This window comes from Chenopodium quinoa, unplaced genomic scaffold, assembly GCF_001683475.1.
Source record: "Chenopodium quinoa cultivar QQ74 unplaced genomic scaffold, ASM168347v1, whole genome shotgun sequence".
Lineage (NCBI taxonomy): Eukaryota > Viridiplantae > Streptophyta > Magnoliopsida > Caryophyllales > Amaranthaceae > Chenopodium > Chenopodium quinoa.
In genome coordinates this window covers 275390-293209 of record NW_018743327.1, presented here as the reverse complement: position 1 = coordinate 293209, position 17820 = coordinate 275390, and the positions used below count along the sequence as shown (strand labels likewise).

The following is a 17820-nucleotide window of genomic DNA, read 5'->3' as shown; positions in this document are numbered from 1 at the left end:
ATAAAGTATGCATTCTTCGGTTGTCCCTATCATTTGAATAGTTGTTGCCATAGAGTATCCAAATTCCTCTTCAAAGTCTCTGAAGAGTGACAAAGTGATGAATACCTGTTCACCAAAATCATGTAGCTAGATTTAAGTTGTTATATATTATGTGTTATTTATGAACTTTTGAGTGAACTTTTTACCTGTGTGGCATGCTTTGGCATTCCAGATAGTGGCAATGAAGTGAATGCTATTGACTTGCTACAGATAAACTCATCATATTTCTCTGTGCTTCTCCAACGATTGGTTGTCTTATTAAATATGGTATAAAATTTTGTCAAGGTAGTTGCTTTACTTGCTTTGAATCCAATAGCATGATTAGTGCTTTCACTCCTTTGCGATGACAAGATTCCTGCTGAAAAGAAATCTCTACTAAGGGCATGACACCATTTCTCTTTCAATTCATACACTCTTTTGTACCAAGAGTGTGTTGTCAAATCATATTTCTACATCATTACCCGCCACTTTTCTCAAATTCTTGTTCTGTCACACACCACTTAAAACACTGGTTAAATGCATACTTGAACTCGTTGCCTTTTTTTAGAGCCCCAAATCTGGTTATTGCATTTTGTTCCAAATGCTAGATACAAAGTCTATGCCTTGTATTGGGAAGCACCTACATTTAAAATAAGAGGGTCACTTTATGCATAAAAAAGGATCACTTTATGCAGTAAATATAAACTTTATTACCTGCTCAATTGCATTTTCCATAGCTTCGTACTGGTCAGTGAATATTAAAGTTGGTGGTTTACCCTCCATAGCTTTCAAGAAGGTTTCTAGTAGCCACACAAACGATTCAGTTTTTTCATCCCCAATAAAAGCACATGCAAACATACAATTGTGCCAGTGATTGTGTATGTTAACAAATGGAGCACATATAAGATTATACCAGTTGGTTCTGTATGTTGTATCAAAGACAAGAACATCTCCATATATTCTATAGTATTCTAGCATCATCGAATCTCTCCAAAAGATATTACAAATTCTTCCTTCATTATCAAACTTCACTCTAAAAAAGAAGTTTGGATCCTCTGATTGTTCTTGATTTAAAATGTTCACTAAAGTTTGAGCATCTCCAGCCTCAATTTGCTGCATTCTTAGCCTTGAATAGAAATTTAGGTGATCTACAACAATGTGCCCTATATTCTATTCTCCTCCAGCTTTAGTAGCCATGTAATTGTAACTGTCCATTGTAGTCAAACCTGAAGATTTCATTGTTTTGATTGCTTCAGCTTTTTCTTCTGTCATTTTTCTTTCAGAACAATGCAGATAACGCCGCTATGACCTTGTTAGCTCGTGACTATGTTGTATTACATGTGACACCACCTCGAACTGCCCTTCTTTATTAAGTTTTTCTCTTATGCTTGCCTTATAATCAGATCGTGTGATGGCTACTTGTCTTTGCTTTCTTACTTTCACATTTACATTCTCTTCATCAATCATTTCAATCAATTTTGTTTTCTTATCACCTGAATTTCTCTTTCCTTCAGCAGAACACACATAATATTTTTCACTTACTATCTTTGTGTGTGTGATGTATCTAGTTGTATGTTTTCTTATTGAAAAGCCGAGTATAGTAGCATGCTTTTCATACAATTCCAAGATTTCTTCAAAAGTTTGTCTTACCACACCAACAAATGATCCTCTAAGATCTAAACAAGAATCATCAATTGGATTTGCATATGTGATTTAACACTGTCATATTAGATAAGTAGTAGCAGCATATCATTATGTTTAGGGAAATACTATGTTTTATATGGGTCAATTTTATGCATAAAAAGGGTTACTTTTATGCATACAAAGAGTCACCTTTATCCATAAAAAGAGTCACCTTTATTCATAAAAAGGTTCACCTTTGCATAATAATTACAAGGTTGATTGTACGTTTTATAACAAAAAGGTAACATGTGAGTTTACAAAAGAGTAACATTTGTGTGTACAAAGGGTCACCTTTATAAAAAAAAAAAAGGGTAACATTTGTTCACACAAAGAGTAACAAAACTCAGCACATTAACTTCAAAATTCAGTTTCACTCCAATTAGAAGGTTGATTGTAATGAAATTACCTTCAGCTTCTTTTGATTTGGATGTTTGTGCTGAATTTGAATCAATTGACTTTCTAGGAACCACTTGATTTTCTTATGTATTGTCAATTTGATTACCTCTAGTGTCCTGATCCGTGCTTATAACTTATTTATCCTCGTTAATTAATGGTGCTTCTTTGTGTTCATCATCAATCCAAGTGGTTTCTATGTTATCTTCTACAAAATTCTCTATTTCATCTTTTATTATTGTGCGATTTAAGTCGAAATCACCTAACAATGGTGTTTGAATCTGCCTCTGTTGTTGTAGAAAATCGTGGATCAAATTACTACAATTTGATGAATTGAAGTTTGCTAATAAATCCTCCATTGATGATCGAATCGATCGAATCCCTAAGATAATCAATTTTACGTTTTCTCTCTACGTATTCTCAATTTCTCTCTCCTCCATTGTTGCGTTTTCTCAGCTTCTCTCTCCTCCATTTTTCTCAGCTTTTTGCGTCTTTCATGAATTTTATTTTTAAAAAAATGGCACATGCGGCGGCGCCCGATTTACAATAAATTATTGTAAATCAGGGGCATGCAAATTTTTTTTGTTTAACCAAAACAGAGATCGGCTACTTTATTCTCATTTCTCTCACTCTTTGCATTTTATAGTTATCCACTTAAATCTTAATACGTAGACTAGTATTTACATACATTTCACCAAATTAAGGAATTTTACTCATCTCCCTTCATATTATGTCATTATTACAAAGTAAAACTCTTCTATTTAACATTACCCTCGGCCCACTAGTTTATGTCGCATTTCTTTAGTTTTAGTTCCTTTTTCTTATATTTACCCCCACATTATAATGTACATTTTATTTGTGTGCATGTTATAACCATATTTTTTTTTTTTACAAATAGAGGTACATAAAAAAATAGAGTTCTCCCTTCGTCCCAAATTACTTGCAACGGTTTGACTTTTTGCATCTAGTTCAGCTCAGCTCAGCTCCAGTAAGTTTAGTTCAGTTCAGTTCAGTTTCTAATTTCATTCTCTCATAAAATATCTAGTTCAATCAGCTCAGCTCCACTCAGTTCACTTCTCAGTTCAGTAAATCAGAACAGACCCGTAGTACAAGATATCTAACAAAGAAAAAAGTATGCTTTAAGAATATACTCCTTCTGTTTCAATTTACTTGTAACATTTTGACTGGACACGCTTGTCAACGTACATGTTTGACCATTGATATCTTTTATTATATATTTATATAAGTTATAAAAAGTTTATATTAAGAAACTATATACTTAAATAGATCCAACAATATCTTACATGATAACATTTACTTTCATATAATTATTAAAAAAAGAGAATTAAATTAGAAACTGAACTGAATTGATTGGAGCTGAACTAAACTAAAGTGAACATAAATTGAAGACAACATACCCTACGTATAAAAAATACAAGCATTCGATATGCTATAAGATTTTTTATTTTTTTTAAACAACTATAAGAGCTTTTTTTTTAAGGGGACGTTTAGTGCATTTCATCCATTCTCGGACAAAGAGTCCATCAAAACATAAGGGTTATGTCACTCGGACAATGATTAACACACGTGTGTTCTACACCAAAGGGCACTAATCTAGTAAGGTGATGAGCAACAAAGTTACCCTCCCTTTTAACATGTGACCAAAAAACAGAATTGAAAAAATTACAAGTACTTAAGACATCTTCTAAGATAGTATCAAATTCAGTGTGATGGAGAGAACCTTTGGAAATGCGATTCACAAGGGTGAGGCTATCAAATTCAAAGATTGCGCATTTAACACCTGTAGACGTCGTTTGAAGTGCACCTACGTTAAAGCATGTGTGAATATGCTTGGCACTCATAGGAAGTGGGAATTGACACACGATTAGGGACACGATTAGGGACAAGGAAAGTAGGGAGCCGCCAACAAGTTTTTAAGGAACTTGTAAACCGTTCACGGATCATAAAAGGCAACCATGATAAAGGGACAACGATAGGCAACAACGATTGACCCGTGAAGGTTACACCCCATTCATAATCCATAAAATTACTCACTCCATATGGTTTAGAACCACGAAAGGAGGATCGAGGATGATGGTACGAAATGAATCATGGAGTCACATTCGCCCGTATTGGCCTCTACTCGATTCTTATTGTGAAAAGTGATTCCTGCGATCTCAAAGGCATACAAACAAATATTCAATTTGCTCCAAACTATTATTAGGCTGAATTGATTGAATATTAATTCAACATATAATTCTAAAATATCGTTATCACTTGATTAAACAATAAGATTAAAGGAACCTAAACTGGTCGTCCAAATTATCTTATTAGGCGTGATTTTCAATTACATATTCCCTTTAAACATGTAATATGGTGATTAATAAACAAATATAATAGAATAAGCATTAATATTGGAAGCAATTCAACAATAAAGTGTTAGTCAAATCAAATCATAAATTAACCTAATCATGATACTAGCAACAAGAATAAAAATAAGAGTAATTAAGTGTTTAATTACTCACTTTCCCCATTTCCTTGAATTGCTACATCTTGAATAACTTGTTAGTAACTTCAATAAATATATAAATCAAATGGAAATTAAATTAAATAAAAAGTAGAGTTGATTTGGTACAAACCCTCAGTTAGTTATACCTTTCATGTCTTCGTTTAAGGACGGAATCTCGGGTTAAGTATTGACTTCTTGGAGTGCTTAGGGGAAGTATTATGGAAGAATAGGAAGGCTAGTGTTTAGGCTAAAGAGGGAGAAGAGAATTATTTTGTGATCAAGCTTGTTGATGATTGAAAAAGGGTGATATGACCTCTATTTATAATGAAAAAAAAAGGGTCTAAGAATTAAGATAAAATCCGAATTTAATCAGAATAAAACCCGATAGACAGCAATTTTTGCGTTTTTTGTTTTTATCATATCTTTTGATCCATAAATCGGAATAAGATACATAATATGTTTTTGGAAAGATGTTGAAGTTTAATTTCTAACCCAATTAGAATCATATTAAAATCCTTTGTAGAATAAAAGATATGGTCAAAATAATGAGACGGTGTCAGTTTTGGATAGAGTTTGGTATTTCTTTTATATCTTTTTCGTTATAGCTTTAAATTGATATTATAATATATCATTGGGAATATAATTTGAAGGGCTGTCCAACAATCTTATATTTGGACAAAATAAATATGAGGCACAAAAATCATAACTGACTATCTTTGAACATCTTTCAATTCGGATAGAATTAGGACTTTCAAAAAGAAAAGTTTTATTCAATTTCAAACTCTTTTATCTTGTCTTTTCAAAAAGGATAATTAAGATCTTTCAGAAACTTACTTCCAATTAATCCTAATTAGTTTAGGAATGGGATTAAATCCTTTGGACCCTCCACATGATCATTGGGTCATTGGTAGGTGGGCTTAGGTTCAGTTTGGACTCAGTTTAGCATAACTTATTCGTTATAACTCGGATTTGGGCTTATAAAATATCGTTGGAAAGATATTTTCAAGCCCCATCCAATTTTTAAATTATTGGACCCATATTATGGACCAAAATAAACTGGACTAAACATTTTTATAAAAAGGACAAGAAATGTATTATTTTAAAGGACATGAAATGAATTATTTTGGGTTAAAGGCACCAAAAGAGGAAAATAAGTAATGGTTTGGGGAAATGGGCTAGGAATTGGGTTGGTTTATGAAATATATTGGGATTGAATATGAATTTAAGCACTCCAAGATTAAATACTCAACCCGACCAATAATGGCGGTGAAAGGTTGTTCATCATCGGCGACCAATAATGGCGGTGAAAGGTTGTTCATCATCGGGTTTGGTTTTGGGGAGACATTTTTAGGTGTCTACAACACCATACTTTCTAGCAAGATGGGCTGCCATCACTAGAGCTTTCCCTTCGGAAACCAGAGGCTGCCAGTAACTTCTGACTCGTCTTGTGGCAGAGAACAACACCTGCCCATCCGCATCCTTGGCTATAACACCCAAACCGACCCAGCCCGATTCATTAACCGCAGCATCGCATTTAATTTTCACGATCCCAGCAAGTGGCAGGGTCCATTTATTTGGGCTCGATCTTGCTGGTTGTCTTCTGCTTTGCCCGTAAATTTTTTCAGAGTATTGCATCAGGTCCTTCGCCAAGTTCCTTATTCTTTCCACAACGAGGTGAATCTCCTTACCATTGAAGACCTTATCATTTCTTCGTCTCCATATTTTCCATAACAGGATTGCTCTAGCTTGACATTTCTTTGCGAACTTCTCTGTCCAGGATACAATCAAGTCAGCAAAGAATTCACCTTCCTTCCGCATGAGCTCTTTGCAGCCTATCTCTAACCATAGATCATTGATAGCAGGGCATCCAAACAAAGCGTATTGTTCTGTTTCCTCAGAGTCAGTACTCTATGGGAAATAACTATCATCTAACATATGTCTATAGTTAAGGTATTGGCGCACTGGGAAAGTCCCCGTACAAACTCTCCAAAGAAAATGTCAAATTTATTATACAAGGCAAGTGTTATTATAAAGTTTAGTTACATTTTAAAATGACGGTTTTTTATACAATGACCATACTCCCTCTGTCCCCGATTGATAGTCACTTTTGCTTAAAAATCACGGGAATTAAGGAGAAATAAAGAAAGTACATGGGAACTAAAACCCAATCATTTGTAAAACAAAAAGAAGAGATAGAAACAACCTGTCATTCAAAAGGGCGGGTAACAAAGAAACCTTTGGGGTTTTTTTTTTGTCTTTATTACACATCCAATGAAATAAAAGCATTGCAATACTAATCCATGTGATTGATTTTAAACCAATCAAATTAGCAGATAAAATACAACATCCAATAGAAAAAAAAATACACATATTCATGAATAAGCTCTACTGAATTCCTTATAAAAACCAATCCTTCTCAAATTTTCAAATCATTTGAGAGGGAATTTTACAAAGCATAATTAGCAGAAAAAACTTTGAAACAAAAAAAAATTCCCAAATCACATCATTGCCTCCAACTCCAAATGGCTTCAAACTTGAATTTGAATGATGACATGGATGAAGATATTGCTTCTTATGATGCTGAAATGCAAGAAATGTTTGAGTATGATCTCAAATTTGCCTACGAAGATGAAATTGACTCAGAAAATATCCATGACAACATTGGGTTGGACTTAAACCAAACCCCTTCCCCTGGTGCAATAGATGCATCTAAACTAACAGGAAACCAGATGGAGATAGCAGGTAACAACAACAATCAGCAAGCAACAGGAGATCAACTAGACACAACAAGCAACAACAACAATCAACAAGCACCAATCAACCCACAAAATGCTGAAGTTCATCATCAACCAACAAGGAGGAGGCTTAGTAGTGGGGCCAAGTTAGGCATTTTGATATGGTTGTTGACAAGGTCAACAAATGGAAAGCTGAAATATGGATCCATTCAACAAGCAGCCACTCATTTCAATCTATGCACAAGAACTATACACAGAATCTGGAAAAAGGGGAAGCAATAAAGGGAAGCACATCAACAGTACAATATGTCAACAGGCTTCCACAACTGTGGAAGAAAGAGAATATCTATTCCAAATGATGCCATAAGAGCAGTGGCAATGGGGAACAGTTCATGACAAAGGGACTTAGCAGCAATGGTTAATGTGGGTAAAAGCACAATCCATAAACTGATTAAGAGAGGGGAAGCCACACCTCACACAAATGCATTAAAGCCAAAGCTTACACTAGCAAACAGAATAGAAAAGCTCATATTCATTCTCAACAACATTATAGGTGATTCACCAGGCACAAAAAGAATCTACCAGTTGTAGGGAATAATTTCAAGCGTTAATCCCCTAGCTTGAACCCCACTAGGATCATACACTAAAGTACGGTGGCGTCCAAAAGGGAAGAAGATAGAGCAAAAGAGTCGCCAACAAGTTTTAGGAACTTGTAAACCGTTCACAGGGTGAAGGTTACACCCCTTAACGATAAAAGAGATCGTCAACTCCATAAGGTCTTGAACCAAATAAGGGTTCGGGGATGAAGGTACAAATCCAACTTAAAAGAGATTGAACCTGCCCTAATAATAGGCCTCTACTTTATTCTGATCGTATTCATGTGCGCTTTTTGACTAACATGCAATCAATAGGATTAAACCTAAACCTGTTTAATCTATGTTGGTTGAATATTAATGCACAAATAAATCTATTATTGGCCATCAATTGAATTATAATCATATTAACCCTAAACAAGATTATTAATTATCTTATTAAGCGTGATTACAAACACCAATTCCCTTTAAACATGTATAAAAGGTATAATCAAGCCATAACAATAAAATCATCAAGCAACATAATAATAACAATAATAAAAATAATCAACATTATAACAATTATAATCATAAAATCATAAAGTATAATCATAATAATAATCATCATAATAACAATCATATTTATAATAATAATCATGTTAAAGCATAGCAAGATGCTAGGCATGATACTAACAAGATTAATAACAAACCCTAGCATGTCACTAAACAATTAAAATCAAATCTTTAACAATAACATGATACTAGCAATCATAAATATTAGGAAGAATATAGGAAGCATCATACTTTTAATCATATTTGATATTAAATTTACCCTATACATGGTACTAGGAATCAAAATAACAATCTAAACATGATTTCTAACTCATGATATCAATAAAAACCATTAAAGCACTTACTTTGATGTCTCGTACCTCTTTCTAATAACAAGATACACACGTTAGTAACTTCAAGGAAAATAAAAATCAAAACAATTAAACTAAATAATTGAAATAGAGATTTGGGACCAAACCCTCAGAAATTAAACCTTTCACGTCTAGGGCGAAGGCAACTTCGAATATGGCTAGGTGTTTCTAGATCTTGAGAATGCGGAATTTTGTATGTAAAAAGCTAGTTTAGAAAAAGAGAGGGAGGGAGAGATGGTGAATGATTAGAGAATGAGATAATGAAAACTGGTTGTAGGTGAATATTAATGAAAAATGGTTGTCAAAAACGGAGTTTTTAATACGTTATATATAGAGAAAATCAGCCAAAAAGATAAAATTATCAAAACAGAGTCTGGCGCACAAAAAACAGAACCAGCGCCAACTCTGGCTGCGCCAGGCGCTACAGTTGGCGTTTGGTGCTGATTTTAGAAATCCACGCGTTTTCTTAAAATTAGATAAAAATTGACGTACAGGAGGATAAAATCGTATTTCCCTCAAAAAATGCTCTTTGATTTTAATTAAAACTCTAAAAAGTCAACAAAAGTCAATTTATCAATGCTAATTGAATTAGGAATGAAAAGAACCTTATAGAAGAATCTAGAAGACTAAAACCATTCCTAATTGCATTAGGAATGATAAATCTATATTAGGCCCTCCCCTAGATCATTGGGCCGCATATAAGGCTCAAATCGGGCCCAGTTTAGTAATTTGGCCATAACTTCCTCAATATTCATCGGAATTGGGCTTATAATATTTCGTTGGAAAGCTCTTGTCAAGCCCCATCCAACTACACTACTATTGGACCCATATCATTGAACAAGCAAACTAGATTGGCTATTTTCTTAAAATAAGTTTTCAAAAACAGAGAGAATAGAAAGGAAATTAAAACTATCCGCAACACTAGACTTTCCACAGTTTCACTTCATTCGATTGTGATTCGACGTGAAAGGTACTCATCACCGGGTTTGGTTTTGGGGAGACACAAATGGGTGTCTACAGAAGCCCTCACTTTGACTGAGTTTGGAGAAACGCGAGTTTCGAAAACAAAATTCAAAGTATCGATAGGGACGGAGAATGATTCAGAACATTATGCGATCCTAAATCACTCTTGCAACGCCGATACCTGCAAACTAGCATTAGTTAAATAGAAAAAAGAGTTAAGAGACGCGTATCTTGCACCGTCGAGCACACGTCTCTAAAAGTAACCGATTTGCTGTTGCATTGTTGTTGTTTTGATGATCTCCTTCCAAGAGAATGCCATCCCTCTTGAAACTGCTACGCTTGTAACTGCTTCCAATATAGAAGACTGCTTCGCTTGAAACGATCCTCTCCCGCTATGATAATATTCCACCTCCAAGTGAATACCATCAAAAATTGTTTCGCTTGAAACAATCCTCTTCCGCTTTATGACCATCTTCCACGTCTAAGGGAACATGATCGAAGACAACTTCGCCTGAAATAACCTTCAGTTGCTTTTTGACAACTTTCCACAATCTATGGAACGCCATCTTGCTACTTGTTTTGACGATCTTCCTCAATCTAGGGAACGCAATCGATCAATGTTGCTACATCACGAGCCTTTTCTTGAATCAAAGTGACAACCTCTCCAATCATAGAAAAAGTCGTCGAAGACCGCCTTATCATGAACCGCTCTTCTCATATCTTGGTGACAACCTCCACAATCTTATTGAACGCCGTCGAAGGCCGCCCATCTCGTGCTATCTTCTCAAATCTTGGGTGACAACCTCCACAATCTTAGCGAATGCCGCCGAAGACCGCCCATCTCGTGCTATCTTCTCAAATATTTTCTCAAATCATGGTGACAACTCCCACAATCTTAGTGAACGCTGTCGAAGATAACTTTACTTGAATTCATCCTCAGTTGTTGTGATAATATTCCGAAGAAAACTACCGAAGACCAACGCTTGTCGATCTTTGAAGCTCGCTTGAACTTTGCTTCCGCTAAAACCAGTATGTTAGTGTCTCCGTGATGAGCCAATTCTTAGGCGCTTTAAGCTAAGTGAGACGATCTTTCATCAGGTCGATCACTTATTGTGATTGTAGTCAAACTGACTACTTAATCATGTCAAATTGCTTATAGGGGCTAACTAGCGTACTAAGGAACCCGAAATTGTTGTATGAGGTCGAAATCACCTTTCTGAGAGGCTTCGAGCTCTGTCGCTGCCGAAATATCTCTGGCGCCAGGAATTGGCTCTGTCGCCAGACGCGGTGATCTAGCGCCTAGCGCTGAAATCTATTTCCAGACGCTAGATGTTTTCGTGCGGCGCTGGAGTAGGGTCTTCCCAGTTCTGCTGCACCTGTATTTATTTTTTACTATAGAACTTTGCCAATCTCTTTAATCATATTAGGGTTGACCTAAGGTTTAACGTCGCTTGACTCATTGATTTGACACGACTCAACGTATAAACTTGACTCGTTGTGATTGACTCAAGGTTGACTCGACTCAAAGTGAAATGACACGTGTGACTCATGACCTGTGTGTGCATTGTATTTGCGATTTGAAAATGCAAAAAAGCAAAAATTTTCCGTCATTTTTGTGGAGGATACCGACTTTCTCCCGGAAAAGAAAGATGTGAAAAAGAATCAATGTTTTGAAGGTGCATGTTGAATGAGCTTAGTCAAATCTTGTTTGATATTATCTCTCAAGGTGAAAGGATTAACCCATCCTAGGCTATCTCAATAGTTGACTCGATGATGAAAGTATTTCGGTGACTTAGGCACGGAGGCTAAGCACTTCACACTTCGATATGCAATGACAATCATGAATGATATGACAAGGCATGCTTCAACTTTGTGTTAAGATTCCATGACAAAGGGGTTCCTAAGGGAAGTATATTTGGTCATGTATCTGTGCAGTGTGTGAAAGTTAGGTTGCAAGGGCTAAATGTGTAGAGAAAATATTATTTTTAGAAGAGTCCAATGGTGGTGACTCTTAGGCTAAGCAGACTAATGATGTAGGGATCAAGCCCCTAAGTCTTGCTCTAAATGAATAGGGATGAGCATAGGAAATCCCTTGATATGATCATGGTGTAAGTGTGTGATTGTGAATATGAATGCATTTTTATTACGACCACACCTCGATGTGAGGTTACCTACGTATCCGTTAGGAATCAGGCCGAACGTATCTCTAGTCGAACCTCTCACAAGTATGTATACCTCAAAAAGGTCTTTTAAGGGTTGTAACGTGGTTAGGCTAAAGGTTTGAAGAAGAAGGGGATAAAGGATCAAGACCCTCGATAAGCCCCCAAGGTATGCAACCTTGCTTTTGAATATTTGTATTTTCCTGCTTGAGTTTCTACTCTTTTTTTAGCTCTTTCTTTTGCTTTAGCATTTATTTATTTTATAAGTGTGGACAATCCCGATCTTGCGGTCTATCACTCACTTGGTATTCATGTTTCTCAGGCACGGTACTGAGCACTCGATAAGAGACACAATATGAGGCGTGTTCTTATCAAAGACATTTTCATGTCAAAGACATTGGAACACTTGCCCTTTTGTACACTTTTATTTATTTATTTATTTTTTTTTTTTTTGCTTGTCTTTGCTATTTTAATCTTTTGAATTCTCTCAAGCCTTTTTTATAATTGCATAAGTTGCACACTGTCTCGTTCCAAAGTTAGGTAGATATGGGTTGAAAAATGAAGGGTCTATCGTTAGACGAGGCTCAAAGTGGTTTATGAAGAAAGGATTGTAAATTAGAAGGGTGAAAGCAATATGATGTGGCTACAAGGGGTGCCTCAAATCATTGGTATGCCTTGTGCTTAATTCGACAATGATTTTTTTTTTTAATGCAATATAATGAAATGATCATATCTAAGGAAATAAATGCTCATTTTATTAAAAGAAAATATATAGTGATCCTACAAAATAAATCTAAGGAGAATAAAAAGGTGTTTATGCTAGACTTATTGGGGAAAGGGTAAAATAAAAAAGAAATAGAAAAAAGAGGTCACGAAATCTTGTCGTTGAGGCTCGCCTCTTGTTGTTTCCTTTATCATCACTCGCTCTTGTTGTTAACTAGAGGCATGGGAAGCTTGTTATTATCAATCAAATGTTGGATAGCCTCCTTTAGCTTCCAACCAGCTCTCAGTAGCATGACCCCTACCTTGATGGTACTTGCAGTGTTCGTCTGGATTCCAACTAGGCAAACTCTTTTCAGGTACGGGATCTTGAATCGGTCCAATGGGAGTAATGAGTCCTTTGGCATGGAGTCGATCGAAGGCTAGCTCATCCCAATGGGGGTGAAGTCTTTCCTTAGTTGCTTCTTAGATCCTTGGTTATCCATGGCTAAAACTTCACTGAGATCAAAGGTACTAACATTGTTACTAGAGTGGGAATTTTCGGAAGAAGAAGGATTGTCGTTCTTCTTTCCTTTCCAGCCACTGTGGTTACTATTGTTAGTAGCTTTTTGCTTTGCGAGGTCATCTTCGATTTCAATTCCGATGTCGTAAACGGCCTTGAAAGTATTCAGATTGTGTTGATACTTTAGATGCTTCGAAGACTTCTCTTGGAGATTCTTGATAAACATCCTCACATATTCTTTTTCAGTGGGCACTTCAATCATCTTAGCGGAAGTTTCCCTCCATTTATCAAAGAAAGAAGTAAAGCCTTCATTCTCTTTTTGTCTTAGCATCTCAAGTTATCTATAGTCAGTTTCAACTTGAATATTGCACTTGTATCTATCAACGAAAGCGTTTACTATCGATTCCCAGGTAGAGGTTTTCTCTTTGTCAAGGGAGAAGTACCATTGTTGGCAAACGGTTTCAAGAGATAGTGAGAACAGAGAGGGGAAAACCTTCTTATCAATACCCTTAATGTTCATTATAGTTTCAAAAGCTCTTAGATGAAAGTAAGGGTTATCTGTTGCCTTGAATTTAGGGATGTCAGTGGCATTGAACTTATGCGGAAGAAGTTCCTTGTCCAGCGAGACCCCTTGTGAACTCATGCCCTGAAATTTATAGTCACTATATAGCTTCCTCAAACTTTCTTGCATGAGGGTCATTTGTTGTTGCTTCACGGGATCATCGACCTTAAGTGTGAGGAGCTTCAGTGTTTCAGTCATGGTAACCAGTTGGTTCCTAAGCTCATTGACTTCTTCTTGAGTTGCCATTATCTTTTTAGCCTTCCTCTTTTGACGAATTGGTTTATCAAAAAGTGAAACTTGAATAAAGAGGTTATCCTTGATTAATCGCCCTTCTCTCCTCGACCAAGTACTGTGGAAAATGAATTTGGGGATATTCATTGTTAATTATTTGACTCGAACTCTATTCAACATGCAATGGATGGAGGAAGTGAAGAAAGATTGGAATAGAATGTGAAGAAAAAAATGATGTAGATGGAGGGATATGAAGAATTAGGAGTAGAATGTACCCCCCAACTCAAATCACGGAAATAACCGACTCGTGCATGAACCTAAAAAATGGTCATGGTGATATGTGTACTCAAAGTGTGTGCTAAGACTAGTGAGTGTAGGTGATATGTTAAGACTCGTGTCAAGACCATGTGACTAGACTATGTGACTAGACTCAATTAATGACTTAACCAAGTGTTATTGACAGCGAAACTTAACCGAATTATTTAACAAACTGGTTAATTAGACACTAGGTGATGACTCGACCAATAATCCGAACTGTCGGCAAAACGACAGGACTAGCGTCGCACTGTGTAGTATAGCGCCAGACGATAGAGTTGTCGCCAGGCGCCACACCCCACAGAGTGGCGCTACAGTCCAGACTTTGGCGCCAATGCTGGAGCTTCAATCTGAGACTGTTTTTGGTGTTATTAATCAAGAGGGGTATGCCTAAAGTCGTACTAGGTCAATTCTAATTAAACTATTAGACTTTATTGACTCAAATTAATTAATCAATTAATTAATAGAGGGTTAATTAATTAGGCAAAGTTCTTTAAGTCATTAATTTATTTAATCTTAACATAAGTCAAGCAAACGGTTAAGAAAACATAGAATATATGCACAACAAATAATGCACAATTAGTCAAGTAGGCACAATATGATGCAATGAGTTTGCAACCTAACCATGGCTCTAGTTCTCTAAAGTTCGGGATATGGTTTAGTCAATAGAGGGTTCGGGGATGAAGGTACAAATCCAACCTAAAAGAGATTGAACCTGCCCTAATAATAGGCCTCTACTTTATTCTGATCATATTTATGTGCGCTTTTTGACTAACATGCAATCAATAGGATTAAACCTAAACATGTTTAATCTATGTTGATTGAATATTAATGCACAAATAAATCTATTATTGACAATCACTTGAATTATAATCATATTACCCCTAAACAAGATTATTACTTATCTTATTAAGCGTGATTACAAACACCAATTCCCTTTAAACATGCATAAAAGGTGTGATCAAGCAATAACAATAAAATCATCAAGCAACATAATAATAACAATAATATTAATATTAATAATAATAATAATAATAATAATAATAACAATCATATTAATATTAATAATAATAATCATGTTAAAGCATAGCAAGATCCTAGGCATGATACTAAAAATATTAATAACAAACCCTAACATGTCACTAAACAATAAAAATCAAATCTTTAACCCTAACATGATACTAACAATCATAAATATTAGGAAGAACATATGAAGCATCATACTTTTAATCATATTTGATATTAAATTTACCCTAAACATGATACTAGGAATCAAAATAACAATCTAAACATGATTTCTACATCATGATATCAATAAAAACCATTAAAGCACTTTCTTTGATGTCTCGTACCTCTTTCTAATAACAAAATACACACGTTAGTAACTTCAAGGAAAATAAAAATCAAAACAATTAAACTAAATAATTGAAATAGAGATTTGGGACCAAACCCTCAGAAATTAAACCTTTCACGTCTAGGGTGAAGGCAACTTCGAATATGGATAGGTGTTTCTAGATCTTGAGAATGCGGAATTTTGTATGTAAAAAGCTAATTTAGAAAAAGAGAGAGAGAGAGATGGTGAATGATTAGAGAATGAGAGAATGAAAATTGGTTGTAGGTGAATATTGATGAAAACTAGTTGTCGAAAACGGAGATTTTAATACGTTATTTATAGAGAAAATCAGCCAAAAAGATAAAATTATCAAAACAGAGTCTGGTGCACAAAAAACAGAACCAGCGCCAACTCTGGCTGTTGGCGCCAGGTGTCAACGCTAGCGCCAGGCGCCAAGCGTAGCGCCAGGCGCCAAGCGTAGCGCCAGGCGCCAAGCGTAGCGCCAGGCGCCAAGCGTAGCGCCAGGCGCCAAGCGTAGCGCCAGGCGCTACAGCTGGCGTTTGGCGCTGATTTCATAAATCCACGCGTTTTCTAAAAATCAGATAAAAATTGTCGTACAGGAGGATAAAATTGTATATCCCTCAAAAAATGCTCTTTGATTTTAATTAAAACTCTGAAAAGTCAACAAAAGTCAATTTATCAATGCTAATTGAATTAGGAATGAAAAGAACTTTCTAGAAGAATCTAGAAGACTAAAACCATTCCTAATTGCATTAGGAAGGATAAATCTATATTAGGCCCTCCCCTAGATCATTGGGCCGCATACAAGGCTCAAACCGGGCCTAGTTTAGTAATTTGGCTATAACTTCCTCAATATTCATCGAAATTGGGCTTATAATATATCATTGGAAAGCTCTCGTCAAGCCCCATCGAACTACACTACTATTGGACCCATATCATGGACCAACCAAACTGGATTGACTGTTTTCTTAAAAAAAAAATTCAAAAATAGAGGGAATAGAAAGGAGATTAAAACTATCCGCAACACTAGACTTTTCACACTTTCACTTCATTCGATTATGATTCGACGTGAAAGGTACTCATCACCGGGTTTGGTTTTGGGGAGACACAAATGGGTTTCTACACCAGTCAATGTAAAACACAGTGCACATTGATGAAAAGTGATTTACACTGACCAAAAAAACATATAGGTCATACTTAGCAAAAGGAGAAAGAGGTCCAAATAGAGTAATGCAATTAGCCAAGTTCATTCCCAAATTCATGTTCCAAGGAGAAGTTGCAAAATCGTGGTACAATGCACAAAAGGAAGTCATTTTTTATGGGAAAATAAGCATTTTTCCTTTTGCAAAAAAGGAGCCAACACTTAGGTCCTCAAAATACAGGAAGAAAGGAGATACGGTCACAAAGGTTTTTGATCCAATCAACAGGGATGTGTCAAGGTGGATGTTGATTGAAAAGGTCATTCCAACAATTATGGAAAAATGGCCTCAAATAGATCAACACCACACAATATACATTCAGCAAGATAATACAAAGGCTCATATTACTCAAGATTATGCAGTTTGGCAAGAACATTGTGAATAGTCAGGGTTTACTTTTACATTAACTCAGAAGTCACCAAACAGTCCAGGCATGAATGTTCTGGACTTGGGATTTTTCAGAAGAATCCAATCACTTCAACACAAGAAAATGGCTAAGACTCCAGACCAGTTGATAAAGGTTGTGGAAGATGCATTCAGTGAGCTACATCCTATAAGGTTGTTGAAGGTGTGGGTAACTCTGTGCCACACCATGAACCAAATTCTGAAAATTAAAAGTTCTAACAGGTTTGAACCTCCACATGTTAACAAAGAAAAGCTGGAAAGAGAGGGCAGACTACAAGATCCTATAGAAGCTCCTATGTGAGCTGTGATTGATGCATGGGAGAGAGTGTACATGGATAAGCCAGACTCAGATGATAAGAAAGACACTGAAGAGGTCAACATTGACAACACACAGGCAAATGATTAACACAACACACAAGCAACTACAAACACAGAGGCATATAGGCCTGTTATGGCCAATGATCATGAGGCATCTACTTAAAATGCCAATGCACACTAGTGAATAGGGGTCAATTGTTTAATATTTTGACATGTATTTATTGCTTATGTTTTGCTTATGACATTAGGTCACTTTAAA

The 17820-nt window shown here is 35.9% G+C and overlaps 1 protein-coding gene across 1 annotated transcript; it reads left to right on the top strand.

The window, feature by feature from the left end:
- Window positions 1–16869: 16869 nt before the first annotated feature.
- Window positions 16870–17544, top strand: LOC110737440. Its single transcript, XM_021917803.1, has 2 exons — window positions 16870–17199; window positions 17251–17544. The coding sequence occupies exons 1-2, from the start codon at window positions 16870–16872 to the stop codon at window positions 17542–17544; spliced, it is 624 nt and encodes a 207-aa protein (XP_021773495.1).
- Window positions 17545–17820: the final 276 nt, after the last annotated feature.